General features: G+C 36.8%; 1 protein-coding gene and 1 pseudogene across 5 annotated transcripts in view; one reads left to right on the forward strand and one right to left on the reverse strand.

Annotated features, from left to right (window-relative positions):
• Window positions 1-19769, forward strand: part of Foxj3 (forkhead box J3) — a 117817-nt gene that overhangs the window by 5966 nt on the left and 92082 nt on the right. For all 4 annotated transcript variants that reach the window (XM_087215185.1, XM_013068168.3, XM_004871813.3 and 1 more), the window contains exon 2: window positions 16042-16102. Coding sequence is in view for 3 of the 4 variants with exons in the window: in XM_013068168.3 (XP_012923622.1) it covers window positions 16059-16102 (44 nt within the window). In the remaining variant the exon portion in view is untranslated. The remainder of the gene's footprint in view (window positions 1-16041; window positions 16103-19769) is intronic.
• Window positions 10809-12829, reverse strand: LOC101721016 (histone-binding protein RBBP4 pseudogene; annotated as a pseudogene). Its single transcript, XR_015452713.1, has one exon. The product of XR_015452713.1 is annotated as a histone-binding protein RBBP4 pseudogene (transcript).

Below are 19769 nucleotides of genomic sequence, written 5' to 3' on the forward strand. Positions count from 1 at the left end.
CACAAAATAACTCATGTGGCATGAAACTTTAATTTTATAATGCGATAATATATAGGCTAAGATAATATACGATAAAATATAGGCTAAGTATGAATATATGTTATGGGATAATTATGTAGGACCCTATTTAGTAAGAACTCTTACTTTGATGCCATCGATAGGCCTAGATTCAAATAATTTATTTCCTTTTTTTTTCTTTAAAGAATTTTGTTTTGGTAATACTGGGGATTGAATCCAGAGCCCCATATATGTGAGGCATGTATTCTGCCACTGAGCTACATCCCAGCCTCCCCTTTTTTTCTTTTTCTTTTTTATTTAATTTGAGACAAGGCCTTGATGTTACCAAGGGTGTCCTCAAACTTTTGATCTTCCTGCCTCAGCCTCTTGAATAGCTAGGATTATAGGTGTGTGCCACCATACCCAACTCTAATAATTTCTAGGCTACTTCTGGTTGCTTGAGGAGTTTTACCATAAATCTAAAGTGATTTCATTTTGGTGCAGTTAGACCTACATTGTGCTGACTTATTTCCCATCATCATTGGGTGAAGTAGTCTGTAATGAACTCAGATTTTCAGAGTAATTAGAAGGGCTAATGTTAGAAAATAATCTTAAAGAATTTTTAAAGACTCCAGACACTGCCCATGTTGTCTATTTTTCATTATTTTCAAATTATATGTAAAGAGAGAAGATCACGGATTCTATTGAAAACTTGGCCAACTATTCCATGATGACCCTGAAGGATACTTTACCCAGTCAGCTGACTTGCAGCCAAAGTTTTGACTTGGAGTACAAAGTTAAAAACAACTGAATTCTGCCTAGGTAGAGTCCTGCTCAGTGACATGTTGTCATTCACTTAATTGATTGGATGAATTTAGTGCCATTGTAACTTTTTCCCATCTTTGAGACCTGGCCTTACGTTGATAACATTAATAGGACAGTTTTCTAATAACTGAGATTTATGAGAGAAATGGATGGGGGCGGGGCTAGACTGCTAGAATTCAACTAATAACAGTTTCAGATTTTCTTTGCTTAGAGGATTGGGATGGTATAATATGTTGGAAATAGGTTATTGTTAACATGCTGGATTTGGGCTGATGGGTATTAAATTATTAAGAATAACTTTAAATGTTTCTGTGGCTTGGCTGTAAACTTTGGGAATTAATTATTGTGACAGCAGTCAAATATGCAGCTGTTTAGAGTAGGTTGACCCTTCTGAACTGAGATGGAATACTGTTGTGGCAGGAGGTGAATGATGTATGGCATTGGTTTCTGCTGGTGTGGTTATGCCTGAATCTGTGACACGCTTATGGAGAAGACAGGTAAAGTGTGTTGTAGATGAATGGTTTTGTTCCATCATTTATGGATAGCAATCACCATTGGAAATGGTGTCTGCCTATCAGAAGAAATCATATTTTATATTGTTTATTATAGGACATGTGTGTTTTTGAAACATTTTTACTTTACATTTGGTTGATACTTTTCAAAAAGCATTTTATCGAGTTTATTGAAGTTTGGAGCCTCACAGTGGCCCTGAGATGTAGGCAGGGCAAGTAATACTCTATTGACAAATAGAGAAACTGAAGTACAAGGTAAGATTTACTTAGTGTCACTCACTTACAAGTAGAGCAGACATCATAGCCCAGGTCCTGCATTCCTCTTCTAGTCTTTCACTGTCAAACTTAGGGGACATAAAACTGGTGGGGTAACTTTCTCTCTTATTAAATTTAGGTCAGTTTCTCATCTATTGGAAGCATTTTTGCTTAAGTCTCCATTATGTGTCTTTAGAATTTTGGTGGTGAAGATATGTCAGACTTAGAATGGAACTCAGGGTTGCTAAACAGATTTGGTCTTATTTTGTGGAAATACATCTCTAAAATGTAGACTTTGAGAAATTACTTGGAACATGGTCCTGCTGAAGATGCCTGGATTACTGCCATTGTCTCTTGCATGGTGGGTTGGAAGACAGTGTATAAAGAAGTTACAACAATAAAAAAGACAAGACTGTGAGAAAAGCATAACAATGAGTAATTTTATTTTTCACCTTCAAACCTATCTTTACAGTGAGCATATTTTATTTTTTATAGTTTAAAAAACATAAAATGATTTTTCCAAATGACAGTTTGGAAGAATATGAATCTCAGCACATTTGAAGGACATTTTAAAAGCTTGGTACCATCAGTGTGTTTTACTTTCTAAGCAGTTATGTAAATAAATTGGCCTGATAACTCATTTGATTATTATTTGGCTTAAGGTCCGAGTGCAGTAAGTGGTTTAAGTTTTTCTTGCATTAGATTTTGGTCATTTCAAGAAAGTAATTTTAGTCCCCCGGAAGCAACCAAGAGCTTAGATTTTTTTGTTTGCTTTGGTTTTTTTCTTGAGATAGAGTCTAGTTATGTAGTTCAGGCTGGCTTTGAACTCACTATGTAGCCTAGGCTGACCTCAGAACTTGTGATCCTCCTGCCTCAGCCTCCCAAGTGCTGAGATTATAGGTGTGCACCACCACACCTGGTTTAAGATACAGTTTTTTTTTTGGTACAGGGGATCCATCTTGGGTCCTTCCGCTTGTGAGGCAGGTGGCGGAACCACTGAGCTAGATCCCCAGCCGTAAGATACAGTTTTTAATTCAGGAACATTGGATTCATCCATTTCTCTCACTGACTCATCTATTTGCCCTCTATTATATGCTGAGCACTGTACTAAATACTGTGCAAACATAAGTGAAAGCCAGTGTTGCTATCAGCAAAGACTGAAGCTTTTAGTGAGAGACATCAAAGATATTTTTGACATATATAAAGATATCCTTCCGATTCTTCTGTTTACTAACTAGAAAGGCAGAATGACTAGCTTGCTTGTTTGAAGGATTTAATGCACTTAGGGGTGTGTATAGGTGGTTTTAATAGCAGCTGATGGCTTCGTGGTGGTTCTTTGCAGAATATCGGAAGATCATTACTCTAGAGAATTTCTTCATGTAAGGAACATCTTACTGAGGTAGATGATATAGGCATTCTGATTTGTATGAGATTTGCTTTGGTAACCTAATTAAGAAACGTATTGGCTCTTGTGGGTTGGAAACTTCTTTTTGGCTTTTTATCCTCTTTATAGTCATGCTTAACATTAGGGACACATTCTGAGAAAGGTGTTGTGAGGTGGTTTTGACACTGTAGGAATATCCAGGTGTGTGCTTAGACAAACTAAGATGGTTAGGATGTCAGTTGGATGATATATTCTTTTTTTTGAACCACTGAGCCAACTTCTCAGCCCGCTGAATGATAACATTCTTATGAGACCATACCTGGCAGTACTTAACACTGTGCATGAAACATAGGTATTCCTTATAATAAATGAAAGGATAATTCATGTTTATCCTTAATTTTAAGAATTTTAATATTGTTACAAATAGCTTTTATCAAAAGTTACCTTTTGTCTAGTAGTACAATGAGATACAGTATATAATAGTTCTCACTTCTTTCAGGATAGTGAGTTATCCCACTTCAGCATTTCACATATGGACTTTTAGCTTCTCTTAGAACACCTATTGTTGCTGATAGTTGAAAGGAGACCATTTAGCTGTAATTGAGGCAAAATTTGCTTCTAACTTCTTTTCCCCTTATTCTTCCCTATGGAACAGTAGAGGTCTCATCTGCCTTTCACAAGATAACACTTTAAATATTTAAAGGTGAATATTCTTTCAGCAAATATTTTTTTGAGTACCTGTGCATTCAAGACATTGTTCTGGACGTTTTGAGAGATCCAGAAGTAGTTAAGAGCTATAGTTTGTTCTCAAGGAATGGTTACAGATAAAAAGCCATGGATTTGCTGAGAAGAGAATGCTTTTCTTTGATAGTGATCAAGAAAGCTTTATGGAAGAGATAATGGTTGCATTAATTTAGAGATTGAGTGTTCTAGTCTGAGGGCATAGTAAAAAATTTAGAAAGGATGCAGGTTAGGAAAGTAGAAAGAGAATCAGGTTGTTTGCCAAACTATACTTAGGATATTAAAAATGCTCATTATTAGGTGCTATTCAAATTTTATATTTCCTCCAGAGTTACTTTCATTAATTTGTCTTCTGAGTTACTTCTTAGAAGTTGACAAATTTATTTCAGAAAAGATTTTTGTAATATGCTTTCTATATCCTTTTAAATTCTGTCAAATCTGTGGTAATGTCTCCTAGATCTTAATATTGTAATTTTAAAAATGTATAACTGATATTGTGTAACAGGAAGAAAAGGTCTAAAAGAGCAGGGGAATTGGGAGGGGTAGGGGAAGGGAAAAAAGGGAAAGGAAAAAATATGAGAAGAGGAAAAAAATGGAAACAAGGTCTTTGCAAATAGGGAAAGGTGGAGGGGGTGAAGGGAGGGCAAGGGAAGGGGAAAAAAAAATAAGAACCAAGAGACTCATGTAATGGTACAAGATCCCAATGATGAATGTAACTGTATTTTATACCTAAAATGTACCAATAAAGTTAATGGGGGAAAAAATGCTCATTATTGTATCCTCAGCACCTAGAGGAGTGTTTGTCAAATAAATCAGGCTCAGTAAATATTTATTGACTAAATGAATTTTCACAGTTTAGAAATACTGAACATCCTTTTCTTAGACATTCACAAAGCAGTTTAAGATATTGAACACTTTAACAGAAAAAAAGTGATTATCTCACTTTTTTTTGTTTGTTTTGGTACCGGGGATCAAACTCAGGTCATTGAGCTTGTGAGCCAGGCGGTGGAACCACTGAGCTAAATCCCCGGCCCCTATCTCACTTTTTTGATCGCTAACAGTTCTTTTTTTTTTTTGGTACTGGGGATCGAACTCAGGTCCTTGTGCTTGCACAGCAGGCAGTGAAACCACTGAGCTAAATCCCCGGCTCTCACTAACAATTCTTGAAATCATCTGAAAAATATTTTGCTGGATCAAATGTAGAGATGAGACAGAAGTCTAATGATCAGTGTTTCTGCTTCAAGCTAAACATGCCCACTTTCTTTAGTCATTCTACACTAGCCATTTGATTTCTGGTGGTTTTTTTTGTTTTTTTTTTTTGGTACCAGCAATTGAACTTGGGTCCTTGTGCTTGCATAGCAGGCGGCGAAACCACTAAGCCAAATGCTCGGCCCCGCCATTTGATTTCTAAATACTTCACTAGTCTGTATCCCTCCCTGCAAGCATGCTAACATGTAAGTGTTCTCTTTTTTTTGGTACCGGGGATCGAACTCGGGTCTTTGTGCTTGTATAGCAGGCGGCGAAACCACTGAGCTAAATCCCCGGCCCTTACATGTAAGTGTTCTTAACATGTCCTGCTCAAAACAATACAGTACTCTAGTATGAACTAACCAGTGAAGAGTGCATTGGACTGTTACCCTCCTTGATCTGTATACTATTCTTCTAATAAGACCTAATGTTGTATCTTTGTTTCTTTTTAGCAGTAGCAGCTGAGTCACTACTTTGGCTCATATTCAGTTTTCATATTAATTTACAAGAGGTTCTTTGAGTAGATTTAAAGAGGTTCCTATTAGTATAGCTAACACATGAGTCTAGGCTGTTTTCTCAGAAGCACTAGTCATTCTTAACTTCCTGAAATCTGAGAAAGAAAAGAAATTAATTGTACAATGCCAAAGTAGAGCAAGTAACACTCAAAAGACTTTGGTACAACTGCTTTGTTGAGTGTACTCTAAAGCATATAAAATAATGATAAATCACCATTTAAAAATCACTGAGATTTAACAATTAAGATATTTTCCACATATGCCTCAGTTTTTTCTTTTTAGCTGAAGTATTTGAAAGAAAATTTTAGACACTATTTTTACCCTGTATTAGTATCTCTAAAAGAGATATTTTGTCACATTTATATGTCATCATTGTATCTAACAAAATTAACAGTCTCTGATGTCATCTAATATCCAGTTCATAAATCGAATTCTTATACTTGATCTTAGCCAAAAGGTGAGAAGTGATAAATCAAATTCCTGGTTGTTTAAAAATGCCTTTTTACAATTAGTTTTGTTTTTGTTTTTGTTTTTGTACACTTAGTTTTTAATTGACTCAAGATCTAGACAAAGTCCATACATTGCATTGGTTATGTTTCTCAGATCTCTTTTATCCTAACCTCAGCTCCTCCTCATTTTTTGGCATAATTTGACTCTTTTGATTCTTTTGGCTCTTCACGTTTTTATCTGTACCAAATTCTGTTACTATTCTTTTTGAAAATGTATTGCATTTTTCTTCTTTACATTAGTTCAGCAAGCATTTTAGAACATTATGTCCAAAACATGTGCTAAGCATTGTGGTAGATATAAAGGTTAATTTGACCTATATTGGGCCTTTAGAAGCCAGCATTATAATGGTAGAGATAGATGCATACTGAAATAATACGAAGTGGGCTGTTTGCCCTCTAATGGGTCATGCCTTGTTTATAATAGCCTCCAATTTTTTTCCCTTGGAAAATGCTACCAGTGAAATCTTCTTAATGTATCACTTTAATCATGTACTGATCAGGAACCCGTGGTTGATTATTGAGTCAGTCCAAATTACAGCTGTATTTGGTCTATGAGTGCTTATACTGGCTCCTTGGGGGAACTAAAACAAAGTTTATGTTATGTTTATCATGTAGCATTTTAATTCTCCAACAAGATTATAAACATCACGTCTTATTTTCTGTACAGTACTAGGAACTTTGAAGAGACCTGGTTCATGTCACAGTCCTATTCTTATTACCTTCCCTGAGTCATCTGGAGCTTCTGCCAGTTAAAAAGAAATAATCCAGATCTCATTCTACAGTCTGAATCAGGGATGACAGATATGCATACAGCACCTGATTTGCATGTTATCACTTCCCCATCACCGTGGCTCTGGCAATCTGCTAATTTCTGGTTGTGTTTAGACATGACCTTCTCAAGCATTTCAGGCAGCTACCATCAATTGAGCATGATTTGCAAATGATAATGGAACCTTTCTGCTGTCCTTGTCCTAAATCAGTATTTCCTGAATTAACTGGTACATCAGAATAACCTGAGATAACTTTTAATTAATACATTTCCTGGGTTTCATTCTAGACTTCTAAATTAGAATTTTTAGGAATGGAATAGAAATGATTTGTATGAAGTCAGTGGAGATTTTGGGGAACACGACAGGTAATTTCTATTTTGTTATAAAATTCTAGTAGTAGAGACTGTAGCTTCCTGTCTTCAGTTGCAGTATACCATTTAATTCCTCTACCAGTACATTCAAATAGGTTTGATTTACTTTTCAGGAGTATGGTAGGTCTCTTGCTTTGAATTACACCAGGGAAAGCACATGAATCAAATGCCCAAGTTAAATATACAGGATCCAGAGAAGTGACATCTTGGTTTTCTAAATATAACTGAGCTCAGCTTTAAAGCCTCAAAACCTTTCAGTCTTCTGAAACATTATTCTGTATTTGTTCAGTGAATACCTTTAGAAGTTGTTTGAAATGGAGCTCAACATTTTTGGACTGGATAATCTTTTGGATTTTTAATATTTTACATATGTTCAGTACAGGTGATTTAAACATAAAATGTGATTTAACTTCATATACTTTCATCAGATTTTCCATAAAAATAAATCTATACATTGGAAAAGTTCTTTATTTGACCACATGATTTGATTTTAGATATGGATGTTGTGGGTAAGTTACTGAGCAAAGTAGAGAGACTGAAGCTTCAGGATTATCCAGTGAGTTAATGACAGGCCCAGAAATAGAATCTTGTGTTACTTACTGAGTTATGATTTGGTTTGAAGAGGGTAGCCTGTGATCTGTTTACGTAATTTCAGGAAGTAAGGTTTGGGGTTTGGAAGAAGTTGTAGCTCTGTGATATTTGGCCAGAATATTCCCCTTCCTCATATTTACTACCTGTTTTATTGATATGGTTCTAAACTGGAGGCAAAAGAGTCAAGTTAAGTTCAGTGTTACATTTCCTACTCAGTCTTAAAAAGCTGAAGTGGATTGTTTGCATTTTTTTTTTTTTTTCCTTTCTCATCTCTTTGTTTCTTCCTGGCCTTAATCTTAATTTAGAAGGAGAGGATACAGTCTAGTGATGGTGAATCTTTTAGAGCTTTCAGTGATAACAAACAGCTGGTTGTGGCAGGTTAAGGCATGTGTGCCATAGGTTCGCCACCACTGGTAGAGCCTACGTAGCTGATTTGTAGGTAATAGTAGAGTAGGCTCCTTTAGAATGTTTTTAAGTATATGAACTTTTTAAAATGGACTGTACATATATCTATATTAAGCATATTTAGTGAATACCCAACATGTTTGGAAATAGTAGAGATCACCAGAAAACAAACTACTGAGTAGTTCCAGTTTATTGATTTGAAGATAATTGCTTTTAGTAGAGCTGCTTTCTGGTGAAGTCGTTACTTTACTCTCCCCTTCCTGTTCCAGCACTGGGATTTGGGAATGGATTTTGTACTAATGAGAGAAGTGGGAATTTGACCAAAAAAGAACATTTGTGTGGGTCGGGGATTTAGCTCAGTGGCACCAAACCTGCCTCACAAGCCCAAGATCCTGAGTTCCATCTCTGGTACCAAAAAAGTAAAAAGGATATTTGTGTGATGGTTCTGAACTTTTTCCCCCCAACAGCTTTGTTGAGATATAATCATATACCATATAATTTACCTATTTGAAGTGTAGAATTAATTGTTTTTTAGTATATTCACAAGGTTGTTCAATCATTGCTGCAATCTGATTTTAGAACATTTTCCTCTCCCTCTAAAAGAAGCTCCATACCTGCAAGCAGTCTCTGTTCTCCTTTTACCTCTCTTCTCCCTGCTAGCCCTAATCTAATTTAACCCAACTACTTATGTACAACCTAATTACTAATATCAGTTTGCCTCTTGGGGATATTTCATATAAATGGAATCGTACTTGTGGTTTTTTATATCTAGTTTCTTAGCATGTTTTCAAAGGTTGTACATGTTGTGACATGTATCATTCTTTTTTATTGTCAGAGTATTCCATTGCATGGATCTAACAGACTTTATTTGTTCATTAGTTGACATACATTTGGATTGTTTCTATTTTTTTGCTGTTAGGATTTAATGCTACTGTGAACATTCTTGTTTAAGATTTTCTGTGGATATATGTTTTCATTTTTGGCAGTATTATACCCAAGGAGCAGAATTGCTGGTTCATATGGAAAATCTATGTTTAACTTTTTAATGAATCACCAAACTGTTTTCCAAAGGATCTATGCTATTTTGCATTTCCACTAGCAATACATGACAGTTTCAATTTCTTCATATCTTTGCAACACTATTATCTTTTAAAAAAAATTACGGCTATCCTAGTGGGCATGAAGATTGTGTTTTTGATTTACATTTCCCTGGTGACTAGTGATCTCAGCATCTTTTCATGGGTTCATTGGACATTCATATATTTTCTTTGTAAATACGATTGTTGAAATCCTTGGGTTGTCTTCTTATTGGATTGTAAAAGTTCTTTATATATTCTGGATATTTAACTTGCTGGGTTGGTCCTAAATTGCTTGGGGGTAGAAAGACGTGATTGCTGCAAGAACTGTATTGATTAAAGATTTGATAAGTTTTCCGTCAGATCTTATTTTAAGTTTCTTTTTTTCTAGCTCTGGAAGAACTTGGTTTATTCATTCACTTAACAAATGAGGGCTTGAGTATACAGAAGGTTTTGAGGATATACAGAGAATAAAATAGACAAAACTTCCTATTCCCATGGAGCTTATATTAGTAGAGGAGAAACAGTAAATGATAATTGTATCAAATGATGAGAAAAGCTATGAAGAATAAAACAGGATAATGGGGATAGAATAAAAGTTTACAAATAAGTTCTTGCCTTTCATCAATTCTTAATCTATACCTGTGTACTCTGCTTGACTTTATTGCACTTTCTATTTACTTTCACTTTTTACTATTGTTGGTTAAACTTTTTTCTTCTTACTTGTGATTCTTAACCTCTTTGCAGTCTTAAGTTTTGCTCTATTTCACAAAACCAACCCTCCAGTAATATTTTGTGTTAAAAGCCAGTACTCTTCCGTTCATGTCCATTTGATACACATTTGACACTATTGCCTTTTTCTCCCTTAGATCACTTGCTGCTATGTGTAGTACAGTGTTCTCAAGGGTTTTTTAAAATTAGTTCTTCTGATTAATATTACCATGGTGAATTGAGGATCCTCATGAATTTAATCTCTGAAAGCAGGTGACGATTTAGCCCAAACAGCGCCACTGCCTTCAGGTTTAGCTAGAGGAGCTGGGATGGAAAACTGATTGCTACTCACTCAGCATGATTTTTTCTTGTACTCTATCTGGCAGATTTCTCCTACTCTAGCTGATTAAAATTGTGTAGCCATTACTATTAGAATATTTTCATCACTTCTTAAAGAAACCTCTTAGGAGTCCCTGTCTGCTAACTCCTTGGTGTTCAAGTCTTATGTTAAATTCTACCCACCTACCAAGCCCCTTCTGTGGAGAGGAGTAGTAGTTTAAACGACTAAGAGTGTTTAGAGAAGTCATTCCTCATAGAAGGCATGAGTTGGAAAGTTTTCTTCTCTAACAAAGGGAAAAAGTTAAGCTAGAAACCGAAAGGCATTCTTAGATGAAAAGGCTATGCTATTTTATCAAGATAGGAAGTATATTAAGGAAAGATGATGAATTCAGCTTCAGACATAGCAAATATGGGATTTCAAGGAAGAAATATTAGATTTTTTTTTTTAATGTAGGAAAGCAATTTATTCCATTATAAGCACTTACCTAGTTAGTCATGGAGAGTAACAGGCCTGCTGGTGAAACAGGTCACTAAAATGGAGATAGTATTAAGGTAGAGGTCAAGGACTAACTTCTTAAAAAAAAAAAAAAAAAGCAACTCTTATCAGGGATTAATTTAATTTTAAAAACAAATATAAGCTATCAAATCACCCTTTTCAACCTGACAGTCTACCTGAGGGACAACTGTCAGGTAAAAACATACATCTTTACAACTTGGTGGTCCCAAGTTAAAACAACAACAAAAAACAACAGAAACCATTTCACAGAAAAAAAAGGAATAATATGAAAACAGCTCAAGAAATACACTAACAAGCAAAAATATATAGGGAAGGGGGAACATGTAGCTTTGACTTAAGTGAATAAACCAAGAGGAGACTGGTCTACATAGGAAAAATGTGCATCCTGGAAAGTCAGGTATGAAGATTTAGAGTAGGAATCTATGACTTGATTCTCCCCTAATTCCTGAATAAAAATGACATCTTGTAGTACTTATACTTCATGGCTCAGACACCTAACCTCACTTGGCTCTATTCCTTACTCACTTTAGCCTTTACTAAAACAAGTCTGAAAAACTTGGGGATTTATCTTAAGAAGAAAAATAATCACACAATATATTCCCCTTTCTGTAGCTACTTTAGACCTGGGTTTGTTAATAGAAAATTCCTGAAGAAAATTTAAATGTAAGTCTGTGGCTTTGCTGAATCAGGTACCCCAGTTAATATTTAGAAAACACCCACTTTTTGGGCCACTAGTATTATTGGTGGTACCTGTTGTGGAGGGATAGCTGAACAAAGTCTGTATGTCTCAAAACCAGTGTTAAATCAGTCTCAGGGTTGAGAGGAAAAAAGGGGAGTCTAAAATCACGAGTGCAGATATATCTAGGATCCTTGTCTTTCTGGATCCACACTTCCTTCAGGGTCTTCATCATTATAAATGTTCTATGCCATCTGCCACACTTGCATGATATTGTCTTCTGATACAGAATAAATCACCCAAGGTTCATTGGGATTCCAGGAAAAATCAGATATCTTGGCAGTGTGACCACCATGAATAAACAACAACTCAGGTGGGCAATCTTCTGCATCTTCTGGAGATTGCTCTTCTCCAATTTTACTTAAATCCCAGGCATTCAGTCTGCAATCAGTACCACTGGAAGCCAGAATAGTCTCATTGTGAGGTGACCACTGAACCTGGAATATTTCATCCTTATGTGATTCAAAGGAATGCAATTTAAGTTTCAGGTTTCTTAGATCCCACAAAGCAACAGTCTTGTCAGCTGATCCTGTGGCAAGAATGAATTCACTAGAAGGATTGAAAGGCAGTTCACTTCAGCAGTGTGAGCATCAACTGAGTGGCTTGGTTTGAAAGTGTTGTTTGACTGAGTATCCCAAATCATAAGTTTCTGGTCATCAGCAACTGACCCAAACAGAGACTCATGGAGCAGATGCCAGGAAACATCTTCTACTACTGCTGTATGGCCTGTAAAGTTGGTCTTCGCCTCCACCACTTTTCCTTCCTTTGGAACAGCAGTGATGTCCCATAGGCAGATGGTATGGTCATCTGAAGTACTAAGTAAGTGCCCACTGAGATTTGGGTACCAAGAAAGCCCATAGCCTTCCTTCTGATGTCCACAGAGACGCAAGTCTGGGTTGCACTCTCCAGAGGGGTCTGGTTTAGAAGGATGCTTTGTATAGTCAAAAACAAGAACATCACTGGATGGAGTCTTTGTTGCAATGATGCAAGGGTTCTGGGGCATATAACGGGCCCTGTTTACTTCTCCTTCATGGTTGATCTTGATTTCTATTTCAATTTTCCCACTAACGGAGCCAAAACCTCCAAATTCTCCTTTCTCACTGTCATAATGTGATGCATCAAACTGGGCATCATCGTTAGGGAGCTGTACGCTGGCTATCACAAGGTGGTTTTGTTTATCCGATGTGTGTGTGCCCAGGACAAGTCAATGAATGCTGAAATCTTTCCCTTCTGGTCTGGTTACATCTGGAAGCCACTGTGCAGTTAGGCTGGGCCACTCTAGAGCATGGGTCATCACCAAATCATAAAGAAAAGGCTTATTTTTTTAAACATATTTTGTACTCCTCGTTGATCACACGTTCTTGCACTGCGTCGTCAAAAGCTGCGACACTGCTATCCATCTTCGCGGGCCAAAAGTCCGCTACCCGTGGAGACTACGGGGCTGGGCCTTTGACGCGCGGTACCGCACGTAAAGTCCGCAAAGTCCGCAGGATGGGCGAGGGGCCGCACACCGGGCGTGGGGTGAGGGCGGCAGGGGCTGACCAGAGGGAAACGAGGGCGCACGCCCGCCTTTCACCCAGAGGACCCGTGCCTTCACCCAGAGGCATTGCGCATCCCAATATTAGATATTTATGTTTAGATATTAGGAGATTCATCCCTGCTAGAGACAAAGATAAGGGATTCATTTGTATGCAGGTGATTAAAATATAGGACTCAGTAAAGCACTCATAAAATAAAAACAATAGAAAACAGTATCTTTTTGGTTTTAATTACACTAACTGATGTTTCTGCTGTATATTGCTATGAGTGTCTTGTTTCTGGGTTTTGTGAGTTTTGATTGTGAATTAATTTATTCACATCATTAATTTTATAACCCTCCTTGTGGTGGGAACTTTTCAAAGGCCTAAATCAAAGATGAATTCCCCTAGAGAGAATTTGCATTTGCATCCTCAGGGTTGAATGGGGGACACTACCATGTCTACATGTCTACAGTCACTACAAAAAACTTCTAGGTATGGAGTGTTTAAAACCATAATCCTAGGGAGGATCAACATGTGGTTGTGGACTATCAGAGGAGACAGCACTGCACTACTGTCATACCCTTATCTCCTTGTCTGCATCTGGTACCAAGGTTAAAAAAGCAATTTTGAGCCTGGTGTGGTAGTGGACGTCTGTAATCCCAACCTGTAATTCCAGCAGTTGGGAGGCTGAGGCAGGAGCATCTCAAATTTGAGGCCACCCTGACCTATATAACAAATCTTGTCTCCACATCCTCTCCCCTCCCAAAGCAGTCTTCCTTGTAATTCTTTTGGGTAAGATCTGAACTTTGCCTCTTTTCCTGGACCTCAAGATGTCTTAGAATTAATTACAAGTTGGAATTCATGTGGTTTGACAGATGCCCTAATGGTGAAGGAAAGCTGGTTTTAGTACCTCCCTAAATCCCTTCTTATTCTTAATTTTTGACTTCTGATCATACCTTAATTTTTTGTTATTTTTTTGATTTGTTTATAAAATTTTATTTAGCAGTCTAGTTATTTTAACTGAATATGGTGGTCAAGCCATCTGTCTTGTCATCCTGGCAGAAATAAAATTGTGTCTGTCTAGCATATGGGGCAATTAGTTGTTGGTAATTCAGTAAGCCTCTGAATCAACAGTTATAAACTTAGAAAAAAATCCAATGTGTTCTTTGGCTCAGATAATATTTAGAAAATAAAAATTAGAATTGAAATAAGATTTTGGATTTCTTCTTTTGAAAAACTGGAAGTTCTTCTGGGCTCGGTGGTGCAAACCTGTGATCCCAGCACTCTGGGAGCCTGAGGCAGGAGGACCACCACAAGTTTGAGGCCAGCCTGGGCTACATAGTGAGTTCAAGGCCAGCCTGATCGACATAGACTATCTCAAAAACAAAACAAAAAAAACCTGGAAGTTCTTACTGGTCTGAGCTGGGTGTGGTGGCACATGCCTATAATCCCAGCACTCTGTGTAGCTGAGAGAGGATGATCACAGGTTTGAACCCAGCCAGGGAAACTTAATAACTGAGTGAGACCCTTTCTCAAAATAAAAAAATCAGAAAGGGCTGGGGAGGTAGCCTAGTGCAAAGACCAAGTTCAGTCCCCAGCAGGGCCCCCCCCCAAAATACCAGCAACAAAACAATAATGGACCTAAAATACTCTTTCTTTAGTAACCTTTGGCTAGAGCTGCCAGTAGCAGCTGACCCCTTCCTTTCAGACTGAACATGCTCAGAGTCTCTTTATCACTTGTGCAATGTATTCACATGTATACACCCGTACCTATTCTAACTTATCTCAGTTATATTACTGTCTTAGTCACTTTTCTCATTGCTGAGACAGAATACCTGGCACCTTCAAGTTAAAGGAGGAAAGGTTTGTACAGCTTATAGTTTGTAGGTTTCAGGTCATAGTCAGCTGGCTCCAAGGCAGGGTGGCATGGCAGAGGACATCACAAAGAAGAAATAGTCTGTGGCAAACAGGCAAGAGATGGTGAAGCAGCAGCAGCAAGCTAGCCTTCTTTCTGTCCCTTACTGTTTATTCCATCTAGGCAACAAGCTTGTTGATTGGTGCCGCCCATACCCATGACAGAGCGAGCTTCCATTATCCACCCTGGCAATCCCAGTATCACACCCTTAATCTACATTCAGACCCCCTAATCCAGCCACCATCGAAACTTCCCACCTATGAGTGCATAGGCATTTGGGGGGACATCTAGATACAAATAAATCATAACAGTTGCCTTTAGCATTTGTGAGTCATCCTTGTGCCTAGTGAAAATATTCCACACTACCATATCCTAGGGAGAGTAGCGCTAAATAGACATTTTCACATTTGTTCATTTTATTATTTAATTCTAACAGCTGACCTACAATGATAAAGTTAAAAAGTGTTATACAGGTGTTATATTGCCAAATTTCAGATGAAGAAACTGAGGTTCAGTAAAGTTATATAAATTCTTCAAGGTCTCAGCAGTGTTACAAGTTAGAATTTGAACCTAGAACTTATTCAGAGCTCCTTGTGTTCTGATGTTAATCTTAACTTTTTTTTAAGCAATGGTACTGTTTCTTCAGATGTCTTAGTGAAATTTAATAAATAAAACTAATAAAGGTAGTACTGCTTTCATTGAAGAGATGTATAAATGGGGGGAGCAGTTAATGTGGGAGCAGGGACCTGCATGCCCAGCTCAATGATAGTTTAGGTATTCTTTTGGAACTCCTGAGATTCTTTTAAATAGTTTGGACACTGTATAAGGGATAACCATTTGCCAAGTTTTATGAAATCTGAGCTCCTTTGGATATCATAGTTATGGTATGCTTGCTTCTCTTTTTTACTCTTCCTGATATGAGTTACTTCACTATAATCCCTCTTATTACTCAGTAGCATTTTTCATTCATGTGAGTTTACATTCTGATAATGGTTATTCTTGTAGCCTTCTATTTTTTCACAGAGTTTTAATTAAAATTGTAGCGTGACTTTTAGTTTAATTTATTTTGGAGCATCTGATAACTAACTCTTGTTTACTTTTTAGATTCTCTTTGTGGCCAGATGGGTTTGTATGGACAGGCTTGTCCATCTGTAACTTCATTAAGGTGAGTGCTAATTGTTTTTCTTTGTTGGAATATCTAACACTTAAAACATAAACTCATTTTACATTAAATTTCAAGATGGAGTTCATAATAAAATACTGCATCATGTTTTGTCAAGTAGTGCAACTTAGTGTAGTAGAGAGAGACTTGCCACCAGAGATTTTTGTGGTAATAAGATTTGGATCTGCTCCATTAGTAAATTTAGTAAACTAAGTGAACATAGTAAGGTGATAGTTATATGCATGAAATAACATAATTTTACACTTTTTTTGGGTACCAGGGATCGAACTCAGGACCATGCGCTTGTGAGGCAGGTGGCAGCACCACTGAGCTAAATCCTCTGCCCAATTTTACACTGTTTTTGTTGGGACAAGGTCTCGCCGTGTAGTTGAAACTGGCCTTGAACACAAAATATAGCTTAGGCTGGCCTTGAACTAAGCAATCCTCCTGCCTCATCCTCCCAGGTGCTGGGATTATAGGCGTATACCACCATGGCAGGCTAAAATTACATTTTAATGAAAGTCACAATAACCATATTCTATATGAGACAATTTTGTTTCGTTAGGGTTCTTTGCATAGGCGGAAATCATACTAGTAATTTGAACAGACATGGTTTAATAGAGAGAATGGTTAACTAGATAGAAGGTTAAGTAGGTAATAGAAAAGATAAAAATAAAACTCAAGTTGTGAAGATAAGATACAATAGGACACCAGGTACTATCCATAAAATTCAAGGACAAGTGAAAAACTTAGAAAGATCCTGTTGAATTGAGATTTAGACCTGTGGGGAGAAACTGCTACAGGACTGATGCTGGTGTCTAAGCTTGGAAAATGGGACCTGTGAGATTGAGATCTAGACCTCTTGAGGAGGGGATGCTGACTGGTGCCCATGGTGTATTATGAAACTAGTTCAGTAAGTATTGAAACACTGCAAACTGATTGGCTTGCTGCTATGGGAAGGGCCTGTTATAAAGAGATGAAGAAGCCTTTGTTAAGGAAACACTTTTATGAATCCCAGAGAGTAGGCAGAAAGGTACAAGTGTCATCTTCCTCCAGATTTGCAGTCAGTTTTCAGTGCTTTGTCTTGCTTGGTAGAGCTTTAAGGAACCCCACTGAAAAGTGCAAGCAAGGTTTGTAGAGAGGATTCTAGCTCTAGCATCACAAAGCAGGATAATAGTGGGGAATGTTGCACTTTGAAGCTAAGGGGCAGTAACTTAACTGCCACAGCTGTTCCAGCAGAGGGCTGAGAAAATATGGTGTAAAAAGATATTTTCTAAGATCTGTTTTGTACCTGGAATATCTGCATGTTGCTGAAAAACCCTAAATCATGTGAAATTATATTTTAAAAACTCTTTAAGATTCGAAAGTATTCCTTGCAGTCTGAATCTATTGGATGGTGAAAGTGTAGATAGTGAGGGATACCAGATTGCCCACATCTGTTCATTTCCTGAGTTTTGCATGGCAAGGGTAAGAAAGAGTTCAGATTGTGATAGACATAGTTTCTGTCAAACAGTAGAATCTTAAAAATTTAGCATAATCTATTTAATTCCTGGGTTTCAATAAGTTGGATTCAAATCCTGAAGTGTATCTGTATTTTATTTCTAAGTGTAGATTCAGTAAGATCAAAAGCTTACTGAAGTTTATTCAGACAAGTAAATGCTATGTATTATCACATGACTTCTTTTACATAATGTAGCAACAGACTATTTTTGCTATTTGATGTTTTGAAAGCAAAATAAATTTGATATTTCTTTGTGCTTGTCGAGAGCCTGCATTTCTCAATTACCTAATATTTTTTAGAATATTAATTTAATGGTTCACGTGTATATAGCTTGAGACACTGGTTTACAGTAGCACTTGAAGTAGTTTCTGGTAACAATTACCATCTTCCTGAGATTGCTTCCTCTTATCTTTTTCCGTGTTTATTTTTCTTGCTTGTTTCCTTTTCGTTATACTTTTCCTTAAAGATACCTTTTATTCTTGATTTAATTTTTCTGTTTATGGGTAGTATATTCTAGGGAACACATGGGAATATTTTAGCATGAGCTTTCCCGGAAAAAATGTTAGTGGCACAGATGATTTCTTATCCATCTGTTTCTTTATTACCCTCCTCTTGATAGATATTGATGATCCTGGTGTTTAGAATGATCAGAAGAGGGTAGATTTATCTTAAGGCTCTTGCTGCCTTGTTTCCAATAGCAGGCTGGTATTGACAGGCTCTTCTGGTATAGTCTTAAAACCAGGTAGATGTGAGTTCCGTTCTCTCTTGGGCATATATTAGCCATATAATCTTGGGCAAATTACTTTTCCTAATCTTACTCTAACAAGGTTGTTAATGCTTATCGTACTGTTCTGTTAGGCTTCATGAGATTAAACATATATATAAGGCATCTGGCATATTTTTTTTCCCCTCTTTCATTTTCCAATAGTAGAAAGCAAGAGAGTTTGTTATTTTTAAAATAAAAGAGGGAATTAGAAGTGTATTTTTTGCTATCATCAGCTCAAGAATATGGGATCATAGAGAATTTTTCCTTCTGTTTCCTCTTCATCCTAAAATTCTTACATTCTAGAATATCTACCTATAAGTGTTCAGATTTACCATTGTCCTTTGAACTAAAGATATTGCTATCATTTAATATTATATGTTTATTGTATTTGTAATTTAATTTTTTTTTTAAGGCACGATCTCACTTTGTAGTTCAGATTGGCCTTAAACTCTTTATGTAACCCAGGCTGGCCTCGAACTCAGGGTGATCCTCATGCTTCGAAGTTTTGAGTGCTGGGATTACAGGTGTGTACTAACATGCCCAGCTTAAAATTTCATACTTTTAAGTTTGTTCAACATAGTGGCAGAAGTAGCCTTTGCATTAACCATGTGATATTTTAAATTTATTTTCTTTGTTAAACATTTCTGGAATTTGTAAAATCTTACTAATTTGCATGTTTAAAGATGGCATGTTCCACTTAAGTGGTGAGTAATGTGAAAACTCTTGACTATTCTAAAATATATTTTGGAGTTTTCTAGGTTATCTTTTAAAGCTTTATTGTCTGATATGGTAGTCACTAGACTCATGTGGCTATTTACATTAATTAAAAATAGATAAATACATTTTAAGTGCTCACTAGCCACATATGGCTAGTCATTACCACATTGGACAGTATACAAACATTTCATAATTGCAGGAAGATCTGTAGGACAGTGATGGTATATATAGACCCTCCTAATTATAGTTTATTCTTTGAACTAAGAACCTAATGCTCTGGGGCCTCCATTTCTGAACAGCTATTAAAGGAATACTATTGACTATTTATTGACTATTTAAGGACATGTTATAAAAGTTGCTTTTGTGACTAGTGATGTCGGTAGCTAGCTTTTATGCTGTATTTATTACTTTACTAGAGGAGGCATTATCTCTACTCTTTTTTTTTTTTTTTTTTTTTTTTTGCAACTCTAGGGATTGAACCCAGGGCCAGGGACATGCTAGGTAAGTGCTCTACCACTGAGTCACATACCTTCAGCCCTATTTGAGTACTTTACATACATTAATTAAATTCTGCCAATAAGTCTGTGAGGTCAGTACCATTATTTTTCTCCTTTCATCAGTGAGGAAACAGAGCCAAAGTTAAGCAACTCAAGCTAATTTGGGACCGATCTGGGTTTCATATGGAC

The sequence above is a fragment of the Heterocephalus glaber genome, unplaced genomic scaffold, assembly GCF_053883595.1.
Source record: "Heterocephalus glaber isolate CG9 unplaced genomic scaffold, H.glaber_assembly_v1.0 deba00001452, whole genome shotgun sequence".
NCBI classification, from domain to species: Eukaryota; Metazoa; Chordata; class Mammalia; order Rodentia; family Bathyergidae; genus Heterocephalus; species Heterocephalus glaber.